Consider the following 18322-nt stretch of genomic DNA (forward strand, 5'->3'; position numbering starts at 1 on the left):
AATAGAAACATTTAAAATTAATTTCAATACAACAGAGCCAATATCTGAAAAACCTACGACTGTCTCTGAAGCCTGTTCTCGTCTGCCATTCGTTATCAATCACTCTGGATCAGTTATATACTTCAGAAGGAGGCTGAATGTGAATGTTGAGCAGCATTACTTTTGCAGTGGGAGACGTTGGTGGCGCCGTCAAAGTCAGTGGTGGTGTTCCCTGGACAGGTGATGCAGTAGTTCTGCCCAAACTCAGACTGGTAGGTTCCTGCTGGGCAGCGGATACAGCGGTGGGTACTGGAGTTGTAGTAATGTCCTGGAGCACAGTGCACTGAGGAAGAACAGGAGGTAGTCAGTGTATATGCAGCATAAACTGAATGAAGATAAACAGCAGGCCATCTACAAATACATCACACAGCTGTGCTATTATTCATGCCTCCATTACAAAACAGGCAGCCAGACAAAGCACTAAAGCCTGTATAAATGACTTTATCATCGGCTGTATCTCGTACACATCTGCACTCTCCTTTATGACGGCATTAACAACGAAACTGCTGACAAATGGCTTGTGTTATTGCAAATGCCAGCATTAACATACACCGTTTTGAATTGGCAGATAAAAAGCTCCAATTACACAGAGAACGTACACAAACTATAGAACAGGGCTGCCCAAAGGGCATTAAGGGTGGATTTGGCCAGCCAGATGTTCCTTGCAAAAAACAATTAAAAATGAATTGAAATATATATATAATATATATTTTTATATATATATTTTGATCCCAAATGATTCTTTTTCATAATCTGTGCACAGCTGGGAGAATGACCATTAGTCATTGTCCAGTCCTAGTGCCAATACAATACAAAGGTGTTTGCTATTGGCACGAGGTCCAGCGTTAACAGGGTTTCTGCAGGTTTCAACAGGTTAAATTCGAGACTTTAAGCCCATAATATATGCAACTGAAGACCTATTTCTCATCAGAACTGGCAAAATTCTTTTTTACAGCATGATCAATACTCATACATTTAAAAGCGAGACTAAAAACAAAAATGGTACAAACTGTAGTGAGTAGACATATTAAGATGTACACTGTCTGACACAACGCCTCACCTTTGGCCTCACAGTCCCTGAAGGAGACAGCTCCTTCATACTTAGTCATGAGACCTCCTCCGCAGGGGAAGCAGAGGACTCTGCCAGGTTCTGGCTGGTAGGAGCCCAGCGAACAGGGCTGGCACGGACGGAAGCCGTCAGCAGAGGAATGACCTGCTGGACACTGACCTAAGGGAAGGACAGAAGACAATTTGTTCTTTTTAATGTATCTGTATCTGTATCTGTCACTCAGACACTGTTTGACTAAACTGTTTTAAGTTCTATATGAAGTACACAATGTAAGAGTGCTTCTCAGAGAAGGGTCAGTTGGTAAATATCTTTCTAATCACAACTCTCTAACACTGGTTGGTTGTGCTCTCTTGTGGCTGTGACTCACATTCAGTTTTCATTAATGGCCACAAGGTGGTGCCAACCCAACACATTTACACGCATACTGTACATAGAGACTAATTTTACTGCATACTTGAAACACTACTACTGCAATTTTGCCCTGAATAAATTTTAATATATATATATATATATATATATATATATATATATATATATATATATATAATATATATATATATATATATATAATATAATAATATAATCTAAGTTTTCAGCAAAGTGAAAAAATCTGGCAGAAAAAATAGGGAACCAAGTTGATTGGCAGTCAGAAGATAACTAAGGTTCTCTAACAGCCTGCCATTCTTCATTTAGGACTCTAAATGACAATAGTTTGGGATGGTGAGTTACCTCCACACTGAGACACGTTCTTGGCACCAGCGATGCCCTGTCCTTCAGTGCTGGGACACGGTTCACAAGACAGCTGACCCACCGTGTCCTGGTATGTACCGGAAGGACACTGGACACATTGCTCCTGCTCGCCGCTGTAGAACGTCCCAACGGCACAGCTCACTGAGGAGGACAACACAGGTGAGCACTTTAAAGGAAATACTCTCCTCATTATGACAGTACAGCAGCATCCTGACACCAACTGACAGCTAGTAAAACTCTACTCTACTCTCTACTTACCACACTTTCCATCTCGAAGGACTTGTCCCGTGCTGCAGGCCTCGGCGCCCTCAGGTACCCTGGACGGTTTCTGGGCCACCTCGTACTCTGTCCCGGAGAACTGGATGTAGAACTGCTGTTTGTTGATGGACTTCCTGAGCGTCCGCATGGCGTTCTGCAGCTTCTGCTTCATCCGCTCCCTCACACAGTCTACGTTACACGAGTCTGAGGGGAAACATTGTGTTTATCAAAAACATGCTCCAATAAAAATACAAATTTTGCTCATGTCTCTTGTACATATTGTATTTTGCATATGGTTTGATACAACAAGTGACTTGTGATGTTTTTAACTTGAACGGCCATCAGTTCTAGACCCCATACATACTATTCAATACAGTAAGAATTCATATCATTCATAGTGGAGAAAGAACATCTCACCTGAGGCTTCTTCCTCCTTCATCTCCATCTCAAACTCAGCTGTGATGTGGGAAACCTCTTTTGAAGGAGATTTGCGTCCCCGCCGGCGCTTCTTAGACGAGTCGCACTTCAGGTTGACAAAAGTGACCTGGCAGTTGTCGGTGCAGGGGAACTGGCCTCCTTCCAGGTGACAAAGCAGAAGTGACAAATGAGGAGGAGGAGATGGAGAAGGAGAGTCATAATGGGTAATAATTAAGCACTAAAGATATGTGCCGTTCTTTCAGTTAGTGTAAGTTGCTGATGCAGTGAAACTCTGAATGTCAGAGGTTCTTTACCTTGCACGTTCTGCTTGGATGAATCTCTGTGTTTCTCCTTGTTGCGGGGCCTCAGGTGACACTTGGCGTCTTTGATCTTAAACCTGGCCTTCTGTTTGATGGGCGGGGCCAGAGTGTCTTTATTCACACAACAGCAGAAAAAAAGACTATTAAACCGTGTACAATACAATCAGTGGACATTTGTGACAACTTGTAAGTAACTAATGTAAGATGACATTTTCTGCCCTCTCCGTCTTTTAAGCTATTTACTATTAAGCACCTCTTTATCTTTAGTCACACCTCCAATATTAGCGACTGCCTCTTTTAACCTGCAAGCAGGAGATGTTCACTCGACTGCTCCCAAATTCCACTTATATCTGCAAAGGGTCCAGAATAAGCTAGTAGAGAATCGTTTCTGCAGTCACAAGGACATGAGCCCTTATTATACACTACTGAAAGTAATGGGAAATGAATGCTAATGCTGGTTTCTGAGCTTTTCCTCTGCAATGTTGATGTAGCGGTTTACTTGACATTTTTTCCTGCCGGCTGTTGATTTATATCATCATTTCATGAGTAACATTTTGAGTAATAATACATTTTTCTCAGGTGGAGTTGGCCAACATGAATATTTTTATCAATTTTTATTTTTTATCAACATCATAATGTTAATATTTCTTTCCTGAGCTTAGTGATCTCACAGAGAACTGGACTGCACCTATGAGCTCTCCTTTGCTGGCAGTGTGCGTCTAGAGGGCAGTACCTGGATCAGTCCAGGACCTGACAGCCTAATGAGCTGATGTTTGAGTAAATCAGCTGCTGAATACACACAGATTGCAGCTGTAAAACTCTCATTTGCTCTATGACATTTCTTATTAACATGCTCCTAAACACCACATTTCCCATCATGCTTGATGCTTGGCCTACTGTACCGGCACAGGTGGGTAAGGCAGCGGTAGCATTCCTCTTCTGAGGAGCTTTACCAGGCTGGACGGGCACTCCGCAGCTCAGTGTGTAGCTGTTCTCTGAGTCTGTAACACACACACACACACACACACACACACACACATTAGACTACAGTGAGGAAATAGAAATCAGACAAGATGATAAGAGGTTAGGGAGGCTGACAGTGTATGGGTATGGAAGTGTGTATGTTTCACTTGGCTATGCTGTGCCAGTTTCTGAGGATTAAAAATAATTTTATAAACGTTGTATGACCTTGCCGTTCTCCTGTATTCAGAAACGAGAGAAGTTGAAGGGAGCCCAGAGGAAACTCTGCTGCCATGTGACCTTAAACCCACTATTGAGAAATGAAAGCCCGAATGAAAGATCTATGGACCCTGTCTCTCTATCTTGATGCACATGCACACACAAAGACGCATTTCAAGTAAGAAATGAGGGGTGAAGCCTTCAGAGGTCATAAAAGCGGGATGATTAAATAAGAGCCTGGGCTGCATTCAGCCACAGGAATTTACATGGCTCCCTCCCCCTAAAATTAAGACGCACTCCAAAAAGACAGAAAAACAAATATTTCACCTCATGCCTGAGAGCTATCCATCATTCTCACACAACGGCCGCCAAGTTAAACGGAGCGAGGGCCACGCTATGGAAAAAGTGGCGTGATCAAAGAATGTAATCGATTTACAGATGTGTGTTAAGTACTATCGCAGGAGGAGAGGAAGGGGTGCCAGCCAAAGTGCCGGGACGGGTTGAGCCAAGAAAACCTTGCAGAGTGAAAAACACGTCAGTCTGAGCGGAGAACCCCCCCGAGGAGTCAACAAACTAAGCAACTAAGCAATAAAGAGCACGAGTGGCTTCACTGAGCGTCAGTCGCATCCAGAGGAAAGGATGGTACAGGAAGCTGTGACTGCCAGCTCTCACCACCAGAGGGCAGCAACGTGTGCAGAGTGACAGCTAGATAGATAGATAGATAGATAGATGGATAGATAGATAGATAGATAGATAGATAGAAAAAATAGATAGAAAATAGATAGATAAAATAGCAATAGATAGATGAAGATAGATAGAAATAAAAGACTGATACCTACAAATAAAATTAAAACAAACGGGAGCTGTGGCTACAAGCTGCCGCCTGAGGCGGCGCCAAGAAGGTGAATTACAGACAGTGCAGAGCTCACGGAGAATACAGAATGGCGGGGTCTTCGACCTAAAGGCTCAATCTTTGAATTACTTTATTTTTCTTTTGCAGGATATTTCTGTTGAAAGAAAGTTTAATAGATAAAGACAGGGTTTCTGCAGGTTACAACATGTTACATTTAAGACTTTTTAAGACCTTTTTAAAATCATTACGAATGCAGTTTAACTCCATTTTTGACACATAAGACTATGGAAATTCCTTGACTGATGGACTTGATGATATCTTGCCACAATACCAAAAGAGGTCACCCCTAGCCCAGACCACGCGGGTGGCATTGGTCCAGGACGTTAGGTTGATTGTCTGTTGGCACCATAAGGGATCAATAGTTCCTATGTTTATTCCTGAATAACGTGTGAAGCAGGTATAGTTACCTCCCTTCGGGGTGAAGATTGGTGGGATGGTTTATTTATCCATTATTTATTCCATATATGGAGTTATTTTGCACGATTGTGTGGCGCTCCCTATATCTCAAGCTCCTGTTTTACGGCTGCAGGAAGAAGCTGCGGTTAGCGTGACCCTAACTCAATGCTGAGAGTTTGCTGTTTGTCCATCCTGTTTCTCGGTACAGAGTTCATGCAATGTACCAGCCTTCTATTTATTACATGGTGCTCAATCATCCTTATTTGCTAATGCAACTTTAATCAACTTAATCAAGCATATCTATTTTAATTATTGGTCACATGACGGATATAAAACAAGATGTTGTCTGGAACTCTGGGTAGTGCAGCTGGCAATTAGTTGCTTAGTGCAGAAGATATAAGTACATTTTAGGTGGAAGACGGGCTTATAAATTCTGTAAAAGGTTGCAACTTCCCACGTAGAGGCGCCACGGTGCCATGCCTAATGAGCCTATATATTAATAGATTTATATATACAAAAAATAAGAAACAAAAAAAATTTCTAAGATGACATAAAATTTTAAAATAACCTTTAAATCTTGAACTTTAGGCTCTAAGCAAAGGCGGTAAGGAAGAAGAAAGACTGGATGATAAGTATGTGTATAATCTGCTGTTTTATTCTATAATGGGCAGCAGAACTATTTTCTTTACTTTTAATAGGTGCATTTTTTGCACATTACATACAAATGTACTACATATATGGCAATAAGACTAAGAATCTAGGGCTATTCTAGAAATATTTTACTGAATAAGTAAAAACATGGCACTAGAGGTGAAGTCAGGGAGACATCATAGTCAGTAGGATTCCTCCTCTGGGGACCATGAATGTCTGTACAGATCGTCATGACAATCCATTCAATAGTTGACAGACAGAAAGACATTGCCATCCCTGGAGCCAAAGCTAGCACTCTTTACGTTATATTTAACATGGTAGACAATGATAACACTGAGTTCTAAAGCTGGAACTGGCAAATGTTTTATTTTGTTTTTTGTATTTTACTTGATAAAACAGGAAAGCACAATACATTTTTTCTTCACTGCTTTTTTCTTTTAGATTGTTCTGCTGTAATCACGTATGTAAAATGTGTGTGTGTGCGTACCTGCGAGGAAGAGGGCGTTAGAGGGGCAGGAGAGCGAGCAGACCTCCGCCCCTCCGCTCTTGTTGCAGGTCAGCTGGGCTCGGGGCGCTGGCTTTCCATTGGGCAGACACTTCACCGCCTCTGAGGAACACACAGAGTCACATCACCATGACAACCACCTGGACACACACATACACCTGCGTTTAGGCCTTGCTGTGAGAACTCCACCACGCTACACACACACACACACACACACACACACACACACACACACACACACAGAGTTGGTGCTTACCGATGCAATCTTTCTTGTTCCAGTGGAGTTTCTGTCCAGGTGGACACACACACTCGTAGCTGCCCTGGGTGTTTATGCAGCCGTACTCACAGCTCCCGTTGCTGATGCTGCACTCATCGATGTCTGAGACACAACCACATAGAGCGTTACACTTTCTTCTGTTTTTACTATGAATTAGACAATGGAAAACTAGAGAGGGGGGCAGATTACTGCAGACAAAAGATCTGGATTATAGGCACATGTTATTCTGTAGATGAGTGGCTGTGAAGGCCTAACCATTAATGGGCGTGCCAAAAAGGTTTGTTAGTTTCCACATACCCTTACATCATTAGTACATTGAGAAAATACAGCATATATCTGTTAATACATGTATCCTGCTCCTGAAAAACAGTCAGAACTGTTTGTGTTGACTGTGCTACAGGTATTTGATAGCACACACACATAATACACACAAATACAAACCAACACACATGCACGCACACACGCTCATGCTGTGTCCACACAAAAATGCCCGCACAGAGTTATTCAGGGGGACTGAGGTGTGAGAATGCTTTCAGCAGCGGCCGTCTGCAGACGCTCAGTGACCACTCACCTTCACACTCTGAAAAGTATTTCCCTTTCACATGCATACACACAAACACACACATTTTATCTACTCTGTCACACAGACGTCACACCCACTGCCGGGCCAGTTTGACGTTTCATGCAGCAGGATGGACTCTCACCTCCGCAGTGAGTGAGGCCGTACAAGATGTATCCCTTGTTGCACAAGCACTCAAAGCTGCCGGGGTAGTTGATGCAGGTGTGGTCGCAGGTTCTCTCAAAGGAGCACTCGTCAATGTCTGAGGGAGACCAAAGAGATGCACTGCATCATCATCATCATCATCATCATCATCATCGTCACAGACACAGAAAATTTCAGTTCAGAATTGGTATTACACAAAGAAATTGACTTATAGTCATGTAGACATCCCAGTCTCAATAAATATTTGCACCAATTGCTGCTCATGCTGTTGTTTTGACCAATTTAACCAAACTGACAAATACAAAACTTTTCAGACTGATTCATGCAAATGTGCTGATGTCCTGTTGATGGTGGACACACATTAATGGAATCATGAACTGGTTCGGTCATGGTTTAACTCTATTGAGAGTTTCTGTCCCGCTGCGTTGGTGGAAGCAAAGGTCAGCGGGATGAGTGGTTTACAGACATTGCAATCTCAATGACTCATTTATGGACAAACACAGGCTGCTCACCAAGGTCCGAAGAGGCCGTCCTATTAATCAAAGTGGACATTATAGTCAACAAATACATGTGTTCCACACTAAACTAGGACAAGAGCTAATTCTAATAAACCAATCCAGGAAAAACTCCACTGGACTGAGGCTGAGATGGCTCACACTCACCGTTACGTCAGCATCTGTGTGAGTGTGCACGCCTGCCCGCACATGTGTTTATGTATACTTGTCCAGCACCAAATATTATTAACCTATCAGGAATGGAGGCCAGCCTTTTAAGCTCACCTGGTTTATTTCAGGCTGTTCCACGGGGCTTTACAGGGGCTAAAAATACGACATGCTATAATGGAGTTTGTCATGTGGAGGAAGTTGTTAAGGCCTGGATGTTGGCTCGGTAAATATTCCAGGCAACTGTCCATGCAGGGACTTAGGAATAGCTTGCCTGTTTCGAGCGAGCCCACAAGCAGAGTTTACATAAACTGAGCTGGGCACACAGGAGTTGTCTAGAGCTGTTTAGTGTAAAAGGAACATATATAAAATCAATGTTGGTTTCTGGTTTGGCTGATGTGTTTTTCTGTGAGACACACCCTCCGTCATGATGAGGTGTTTTGACAGTGATTTCTGACGTTTCTCTAACTAACAACATTCTCCCTATCTCTCTGCCTTTCTAAACATTTAGAATAGAGGGAATAATTTGTGGGAATGCTTATGCAACTATGGCAAACGATTAATCTTCTTTGCTTTGGTTTCTTAGCCAGTTCTGGCGAATACTCCCACACTGGCATGTAGTGTATCACCGGGAGCTATTTTCTCTGGAAAGGCTCACTGGCACAGAGAAAGCAGACAAATTAAACATTATATTTCATTTTAAGGTCAAGTTGAAGCTGAACAGTCCAGATGTCAGTGGATGGGATAAACCTGGCAGCTACTGGCTGGCATGGCACGGTGGCAAAGGTGTGTCAGAAATAGGCACCGAAGCTGTGATGTGGCTGACAACACTCAACACCACATTATTAAAGACTCCAAACGCGCCGCCGATGATGCACAGTTAATCCGTCACATATACACACATGTGTACACACTGTTTGGTGGTTTTGGGCCTGGGACAGAAGCACCTCAGGGATTTGTTGTTAATAAAAATCATTTTGTGTTTGTCTCCTGTCTCGCTTGCTGCAACTTGTAAGCAAGAATCTGCCTTTGGTCATACAAACATAATCGCTGATCACAAGGAAGTTTCTGCATGTACACTACACACCCAGCTACCCTGCTGCAACAAACTGCAGATTACAGACTTGGGGAAAGATGACTGTGCATGCTTGACTTTTTCTCATTTTTGCATCTCAGCAATGTATTTACTGTCACACTACAGCAGCTGGAGTTTAGAGAAACATTTGTGGAAATATAATTGTTTGCCATCTTCCAGTCTCATGTCAGATGAGATGATCAATACAAATTTCTTCTCTGTTAGTCCAGTGGGTCCACCGGGACAACATGCAAGCACTAGTCTTGATGGAAAGGGTATAATTTCTCTAGACTAATATCCTGCAGGACCTACTGCATCCCTGGACTAATTGAGAGATCAAATTGATATTGATTTTCTCATCTGACTCCAACAAAGAGGCCAACTTGCTCTGGGGCTCAGTTTCCCATTCACACATTAATTTCCCTGATCCATTCAGCCATGTATGGTACCTTCATGTGTATGTAGCCTAATTCAGAACCAGCAAGCTTAATTTGTACTTTTTAAAGTTTTTAAATGATCTCAACTTCAATAATTTCTAAATCGAAGCCATCAACATGTCTGTTGGACCCAATCCCAACTAGGCTGCTTAAAGAAGTCATACCCTTAATTGGCACTTCTTTATTGGATATGATTAATCTTTCTTTATTATCAGGATATGTACCACAGTCCTTTAAAGTAGCTGTAATTAAACCCCTTCTTAAAAAGCCCACTCTTGACCCAGGGGTTTTAGCCAACTATAGACCGATCTCTAACCTCCCCTTCCTCTCTAAGATTCAGGAGAAAGTAGTCGCAAAAGAGTTGTGTGACTTTCTACATAACAATAGTTTATTTGAGGATTTTCAGTCAGGATTTAGAGTTCATCACAGCACAGAGACAGGTCTGGTTAAAGTTAATAATTACCTTTTAATTGCTTCAGACAATGGACTTGTCTCTGTACTTGTATTATTAGATCTTAGTGCTGCATTTGACACCATTGACCATGATATTCTTTTACAGAGACTTGAGCATGAAATTGGCATTAAAGGAACCGCACTAAGCCGGTTTAAGTCATATTTATCAGATCGTTCGCAGTTTGTACATGTTAACGATCTTCAATAAATACTACAGGTTCTGTACTTGGACCGGTACTATTTACTTTATATATGCTCCCTTTAGGCAAAATTATTAGAAAAAAAGAAATTATCAATTTCTAAACAAACATGTCTTAAGGACTTAAAATCACTGAATTTCTGATGCCACAGAAAAAATGAGACTCACGTCTAAAGTTATAGTTACTCTAGATGGCATTACCTTGGCCTCAAGCACCCAGATCTTGGAGTCTGTGTTTGTTTTCCCCCCCCAAAACACCCCCTAGACCTCCCTTCTTTCATTACATAAATTAATCAATTATCTAAAAAATTACAAACAATGTAAAAAAACTAATCCAAGAGACATAAAGAAATTTCTCCAACCTTTTTTTTTCAGGTTGCCCCAATAAGTCCTGGATTAAAAGCTCCAATTAATTCAGATGCCAAACTCATAAGGAACTAGAAAAGATCACTCCTCTAGCTTCTGCACTTGCTTTAAAATTTAGAATAGAATTAAAATTCTCCCCTCACCTATAACGCTCTTCATCGGCCCCTTCAAATCTTAAAGAGCTGATAGTACCCTATTACCTCACTAGAACACTTTCTCTGAATGCTGGGCACTTGTGGTTCCTATAGTCTCAAAAATCTTAGAGACTCACTTAGTCTAAAGATTATAGTTACAACCACTCTAGTTATGGCTATAGGCCTAATGGGGTTTCTGGTGCACTGAGCTCATCTCTACCCTCTCTTTCTGCACTCATTCATGTTCCAGTAATGCATGTACTACTTCTTCCCCGGGGTTGTGCTTGCTCGAGGTTCTTATCGATCCTGGTGGAGCCTCCTGCCATGGTCCTGCTAGATTGCCATTACCAATACTGTTGTTGCTGTGCACCTGTCTCTCTCTCTCTCTCTCTCTCTCCTCTCCACCCCAACTGGTCGAGACAGACGACCACCCACCTAGAGACGGACGGATCTGTCCTAGGTTTCTGCCTTTTAACAGGCAGTTTTTCCTTGCCCTTGTCGCCAAGTGCTTGCTCATGGTGGTACTGTTGGGTCTCTGTAAATAATGTTATAAAGAGTTCGGTCTAGACCTGCTCTATTTGAAAAGTGTCCTGAGATAACTTCTGTTATGAATTGGCGCTATACAAATAAAATTGAATTGAAAAATGGAATCTTTCCTAATGGCTGCCATCCCAGCTGCAATACACACTAATTCAATACAAAAACTGCAATACAAACTTCAATGGGTTGATGGGTTTAAAAAGACACAGAAGACGGGATCCTAAATCAATAAAACAATGGGATTCATGAGTGATTGGCTAGGCAGCCAACCAAGGCCTCACACAAGGGAGGCTGTCCCTGCTTAAATTTCTCACACTATCAATAACTGTAGCTCATTGTAAGAGAAGCACAGACTTTTAATGTTTTAAAATAATACTAGTGTTACATTAGGTATTAATATGTGTACTATCAATACAAAAACAATACAAAATCAATTTAGACTTGACTGATGGATGACCCCCACAAGCCTGATAGCACTGATGACATAGTGACTGGGCAATCGGCAACTGTCAGTCACTGACCTTGGCATGTCCGTTCATCAGTGAGCAGTTTGTGGCCCTTCTGGCAGCTGCATTCAAAGGAGCCCACCGTGTTCCGGCAGAAGTGATCGCAGCCTCCGTTGTTCTCCTGGCATTCGTCGATGTCTGGGTGAAGAAAATAAAAGAATGAAAAACAGAAAGCATGTTCTCCTGAGTCCACCTGAACAGCAGTGGATGTGGTAGAGTGCACACAGTCCATGTTCAAATGGTTGCATAATCTAGAACATAACACTAACACTGCACCACTCTAACACACAACTGTCTTACCAGTATATGAGAACACACAAAGACACAAAAACGGCACCATTATTACTGTAAATGTGCATCAGACATACAAACTAAACAACACAGAAGAGAACCTTTCTCCGGTCCAAGCTTAAAATCTATTCAAAGATTGGTGAAAGGTCTGTCTAGGCATTAGAGTCTCAGATATGTTGGATGGAGGGATTGTTTTTCTTATGCTCTTTATTTTTGTGCTTCCATAGGTAAATAGAGTTGGCAGCGTTGAAAGACTGTCGTCAAGTTTCCACCTTATTTTAAACCACAATACCAGTGTGCTGGAAAGGGAGCTCGGTGGGTGCCATGCCATTGTTTGTGACGGCTCATTATTTGAAACCCTAATCGTCCGAAAAATGTCCCATTGGACCCAAAGCACATTCGTTCGGCCGCGTGTTATTCTGAAAGCAAACACCCGTTGCTCCGAAGGCCAGTTGTTACGAAATAAGATGATGTAACTATCTTGACTTCTATGACTTGTACTTATTTGAACCCAAACCATGATCTTTTCCTTAACCTAACCAAGTAGTTTTGATGCCTAAGTCTAACCAAACCGTTCCATGTGTTTGATATTGTTATGATGATGAAAGTCGCTTGACTTCGTCCTTTCTTGCACGTCCGTCATCGGACAAAATGGCTTTCGTTCAAAAGGGACATTTTTTCGATCAATGGGTAACACAAAGACACACTGTCCCAACACAGCACGACAGGTGGGCACAAAACAGTTCAGTCTGCTGTCCTTCCTACTGCTGTGTTGACATGTTGACTTTACTGATGCTATTCATCAACTTTTATTGTGATTATATTTTAATTTCTGTTTCTGTCCTCTTATATTTTTATTGAATTATTTTTGTGTGTAATGGAATGGTACATTTTTTTAACAATATCTTTATTGGATTTTCATTTTATAAAAAAGACAAGAACAAATAACAGCAGAGAAGTGTGTAAAATGGTACAGAAGTGTACAAACATACACTGTCAGAACAAATTGTTCATACTATACACACTTGCTCCATACAACCGTACCAACAAGACGAAACAAAAACATGGCGGTCAGGGGGCCTCCCCAATGAAGGCACATAATCATGGGTCCACAGAAGATACATTAACATATAGTCCAGAAAACAGGAGAAGAAGAAACTGGGTCGTGCAGAGGGTGCACCTGTACTGTTCCAGGCCCGTCCATCAGGCGCGACAAATCATTGTCCTTCATATAAATGATGAAACGACCCCATACAGTTTGAAATACCTCCTGTCTGTCCTTAAGAGTGTAAGACATTTTTTCCAGAGGTAAACAAGAAGTTAGTTCCCTAAACCACACAGCGATAGCAGGTTTACCAAAGTTTTTCCATGATAAGGCTATTGTCCTTTTTGCTTGTAGAGAACACATGTTTATAAACATTTTTTCATGAAGCTTTATTCTATGTCCCTCTGGGTAAAGACCTAGCAGAAAGATCCAAGGTTCCAGATCTAATCTAATTGAGAGAATCTCCTGTACAGACAGTCTAACCTCCTCCCAAAACTCCCTCTCTCTTGGACACTGCCAGAGGCAGTGAAATAAAGTGCCCTTATTTACCCCACATCTATTATAGGAGTCTGGGATATTCAAATTTTTGTTTTGTTTAATTTTGCTGGAGTAATATACACCCTCACTAACCAATTATATTGTAGGAGTCTTAGGCGTGTATTACCTGACCCTGTCTGGGCTGCTTTACATGCGTTACGCCAATGTTCCAATCAATGTTCCCTCTAAGCTGTGTGCTTGCGCAATCGAGCACTGCTCCCGCGTTCTCCGCGCACAGCAAATCTATGCAGCGCATAAAATAAAATCCAACCTGAACTGTAAATAAAATCAACGCATAACAATTTATTCTGTACAATTTTGCAATGCAACTCAGTGAGTGCCAGGTGACAACAAGTGGTAACTACAGTAAAACAATGACTAACACTGTCCAGCCAATGACATGATACGGCTCACATGTATTTACTTACGCAGCCAATCAATGTCATTAACAGCGCTTTATGCGTACGTACCGCTTTTTAACAGGTTAGCCTATAGTTGACGGTGCGATGGCGAAGTTAAGTTAGCTAACCCCTTAGGTCCGTGTATGTTTTGGTCATTGGATTTTCCTTTCAGAAACGGGTATTAAAAAACAGAAAACGAGTGGTTATTTGATTTTCGTTTTAAAATACAAAAATTAAAATTGAAATACAAGGCGTTTTTCTTTTTCATGGTCAGAAAGGGATGAGGGAAATTAAAAAAATTATTTGATTTTCATTTTCTATTTCATATAACAAAAAATAAAATCACTAGAAAACAGAAACGGAAAAAAGGCCTGTTGTTTCATATTCTGAGACCGGATGTTGTCATTTACAGGACGGTGCTGTGTAGAAGAAACAGTAGGCTAGTAGACTGCGGTCAATCCAGCCGTGAGTCCGATCTCCGTGGTCAATTCAGCCGCACTTAAATTTCGAGTGTACAAGTATTCTCAGCATTATGGTAAATGCGGAGAAACAGCGTATTCACTTCCGGCTTTCAAAATAAAGGTATTTAGAACCGTAAGCTATAATTAAAATATGTTACATTTAAGTGTTGTGTGCCCCTGATGAATTAAAAAACACTTTATATCAAGTATCTTTACTGCACCAGTGTGGAGAAATGCCAAAATAAAAGTCTCATATTTATGCCTCCAGAGATTGCATATTTGACCATATTTGAGGTACTGTAAAAACATATTGCTCAGTGTTTCCTGGCTACTGATGGTATATTTGACTTTTACACATATGAGACTACAAACATACTTAATATCAAGCATTTTTACCGTACAAATTTGGAGAAATTCAACAATAAAAGTCCCATATTTGTACCTCCAAGTGGCATATTTTCATATATTTGAGCTACTGTAAATACACTTTGCTCAATAATTACTGGCTATGGATGGTATATTTGACTTCTACACACCTAAGACTACAAGTATACTTAATATCAAGCATTTTTACTGTACCAATGTGGAGAAATTGAAGAATAAAAGTCCCATATTTATACTTCCAGATTCCATATTTTCTTATATTTGAGCTACATCTTCAAGTCTGAATTCAGGAGGCTGATCGGTCTCATATTTTCACACTTATCGTTAGATTTACCCGGTTTCGGGAGAAGAGTATTCAGAGCACCTCTCAGGGAGGGAGGAAGTATCCCATTCTGAAGGGATTCTAAAAACATTTCCAAAAGGGGAGTTCTAATTTTTTATTCAATTTTTTTGTAGATATCTATGGGCAGGCCATTTGGGCCTGCTGCTTTTCCAGAATTCATGCATTTTATTGCTGCAGAGATTTCTTACACTGTCAAGCTCTAATTTGGGGAAGTTGAAACTATCTAAGAATGCCAATGAGCTCTGGTCTGCTAGCCCTCCAATTACTTCAGAGCTGTAGAGTCTTTCATAAAAGTCCCTAAATTTATTATTTATGGCCACCGAGTCTGTGATGAATTCCCCCTTCTCATTTTTAAGATTGGTAATAGATCTTTCAACTTGAAGTTGTTTTAAACGCTATGCTAGAATCTTGCCTGCTTTTTCTCCTTGATCAAAGATACTTTGTTTAAGTTTTAAAAGGTTAGCAGCGGCCTTGGAAGCTGAAATTTCATTATACTGAGCTCTCAATAATGAAGTCTTGATGAATCTTAGAACAGGGGTTTTTAAAGCAAATATCCTCCATAATTTTAATTTTTGCCTCTAATAACGCAGTTTTTTGTTTGGCTTTTTTAGATTTCTGAGGAAGGCTTTGAAAGCCTCCCATCTAGTGTATGCTGATGTCTCGTATGTATTAATCATGAAATACTCATCTATTTGTTTTCCAAGAAAAGTTATTAGATCTGGGTCCTGGAGCCATTTATGTTGAAATGTCCGTTTGGGGGGATCACATAGCTGTCCTGGATCCACATAAACCAGGTTATTTGTGGCGTGGTCTGAAATTAGAATGCTGTCATAATTACAGTCCTTGATTTTACCTATTAAGCTGGCTGAAACTAGAAAATAGTCAATACGTGAATACGTATGATGAGTTTTGGAGAAACAAGAATACATTGCCACACCGGGGTTTCTATCTCTCCAGATGTCCCTCAGATTTAGATCCTTAATGAACTGATGAATAATTGCTCTGATTTTACTGTGGGATAAGTCTGAATGTGTTGATCTGTCTTTGTTGGGGTCGACTGTACAATTAAAGTCCCCAGCAATAATGTATTGCCCATTAAATGAAGCTAAAGTCAGAAACAAGTTATTGAAGAAATTTGGGTCATCGTGATTTGGTGCATAAATATTAACCAAATTGAGGCATTCAGTGTAAAGTATACCTTGGATTATCAGAAATCTGCCAAATTTGTCTGATATTACCTTAGTGACATTCAGTGGAATGGACCTATGAACCAAAGTCATGACCGCCCTCGCCTGGGAATTGAAAGGAGCTGAAAGAACAGTCCCCCGTTCCACACTCTCTGAGGAATGGTCAAGTGTCGCTGTCCACTCCATTTCTAAAGTGGTTTCCCCTTCCGCTTGTCAAAGGGAAAAAACAAAATAAAACTAAACTCTATTATTCATTACTATTGTAAGAGAAAGCAGAAGTAATGAAGGCAATCTCAGCAGCACCACGCAAGAATATGAGAGTAAAGTGAAAGGTAATAAATAAATAGGAAAATAAATAAGAACCAAATAATGAGTAGTAAATACTGTAGACAGGTTAGGTTTTTCAGAAATATTTGCCCAAATAATAGTAAATATTATACATATATACATGCATCCTAAGTATTAAGTGAAATTAAATTATAAATATTGTTAGCAATTATTCAGAAAATAAGATTTCTTGCAACTATGCCAGAGGCTATTCAACTGGAAGTAAAAATGTAAACAGAGTCTCACCCCAGTTGCCTCCTGGGAAATTGAGTCCAGAACTCGACCAGGAAACTTCGAAAATGCCAGACCAAACTCTTACAAACTACACAAGTTATAACTCTAACAAACTTTTAAAAGTGCAACTGTGAGACCCACTAACTATTCCCGAGTCGGGCGTCTTATGCTGAAACAGAGAAACTCACGCATTACCTATTGTCAGCAAAAGTAACGTTTTCACAAGCACTGTTTATGTTAGCTCCGACTGCTAATGGAAGCTAAGTTGTTATGCTAAGCAGTAAAGCAATGAAGTTATCCCATTACAGCTACTCATCGGAATGGTACATTTAGTGTTATGCTTGTTTAACAGGGTTCCAACAGGCGGCATGGATAAGTCTTTGGAGGTTTAGCCCTCTGGTTCATAGGGATCCAACTGTCTCATCCCATTATATGCTAGTTACCTGGAACTAATGGAGTTGCTGGGAGAGACGGAGGAGAGACAGAGACTAGCCCCTTCCTTTTGCAGGGTGGGTGATGGCCAATAAAAGGGGTGATGGTCACGTCTTTATATCTCCCTCCACCTTTGAATCCAGAACTTCACTGGAAAATATAGATGTTCACAGACTATACAATATTCAAATCCATCTTTTTTCAGCCTAGCTTTGAATTTAGTTCTACTTCGGGTGCATCATGAGAAACTAGACATCTGTTTTTTGTGGTTTCAGGAGCTTAAGAACAAAAGAAAAAAGTCAACAAAAATGATGCGTGGAGGAAACACTGACTGACATCTCTGTCTTTTTTGCCTTTGTATACTACTAATTTGCAACAGCAAATGGGTTTAGAAACATGATGCCACCTGTCTTACTGGGTTGGGGTTATGGTTATGTTTTTAATAAACATATCTGCAAAGTCACACAATATAGATACTAAATGTATCTGCAAAACGTAATTAATTCATTTTCATTCTGATCTACTCATAGTAACATCATTAACCTGTTACGGTAGTGTCACAGCACTCAGCACAGCAGAACACAAAAGCAATTCCTGTCTTGCAAAACATACTTATAATATCTAGTTTGCAGTCATAGACTACAATTTTCTGTTTAGCATGTCATTAAAATTACATCTTCTATATTCGTGTCTTGTACAAACTAATTTCTTGATCTTCCCACGAAAAGAGAGACAATCTCTGTGGTCCTTATTCATACCTAATTTGTTATCATTAAAACATGTTTTGCATATAAACCTGCAAATGAATGT

General features: G+C 40.6%; 1 protein-coding gene across 2 annotated transcripts in view; it reads right to left on the reverse strand.

Annotated features, from left to right (window-relative positions):
• Positions 1–18322, reverse strand: part of scube1 (signal peptide, CUB domain, EGF-like 1) — a 111646-nt gene that overhangs the window by 5498 nt on the left and 87826 nt on the right. For both annotated transcript variants that reach the window (XM_051392552.1, XM_051392550.1), the window contains 11 exons: positions 11886–12008; positions 7479–7595; positions 6754–6876; positions 6480–6599; positions 3756–3854; positions 2848–2964; positions 2534–2692; positions 2117–2320; positions 1838–1999; positions 1100–1267; positions 161–322 (listed from right to left, as the gene is read on the reverse strand). In XM_051392552.1, the coding sequence (XP_051248512.1) occupies positions 161–322; positions 1100–1267; positions 1838–1999; positions 2117–2320; positions 2534–2692; positions 2848–2964; positions 3756–3854; positions 6480–6599; positions 6754–6876; positions 7479–7595; positions 11886–12008 (1554 nt within the window). The remainder of the gene's footprint in view (positions 1–160; positions 323–1099; positions 1268–1837; positions 2000–2116; positions 2321–2533; positions 2693–2847; positions 2965–3755; positions 3855–6479; positions 6600–6753; positions 6877–7478; positions 7596–11885; positions 12009–18322) is intronic.

This window comes from Dicentrarchus labrax, unplaced genomic scaffold (genome assembly GCF_905237075.1).
Source record: "Dicentrarchus labrax unplaced genomic scaffold, dlabrax2021, whole genome shotgun sequence".
In the NCBI taxonomy this organism is placed as follows: domain Eukaryota; kingdom Metazoa; phylum Chordata; class Actinopteri; family Moronidae; genus Dicentrarchus; species Dicentrarchus labrax.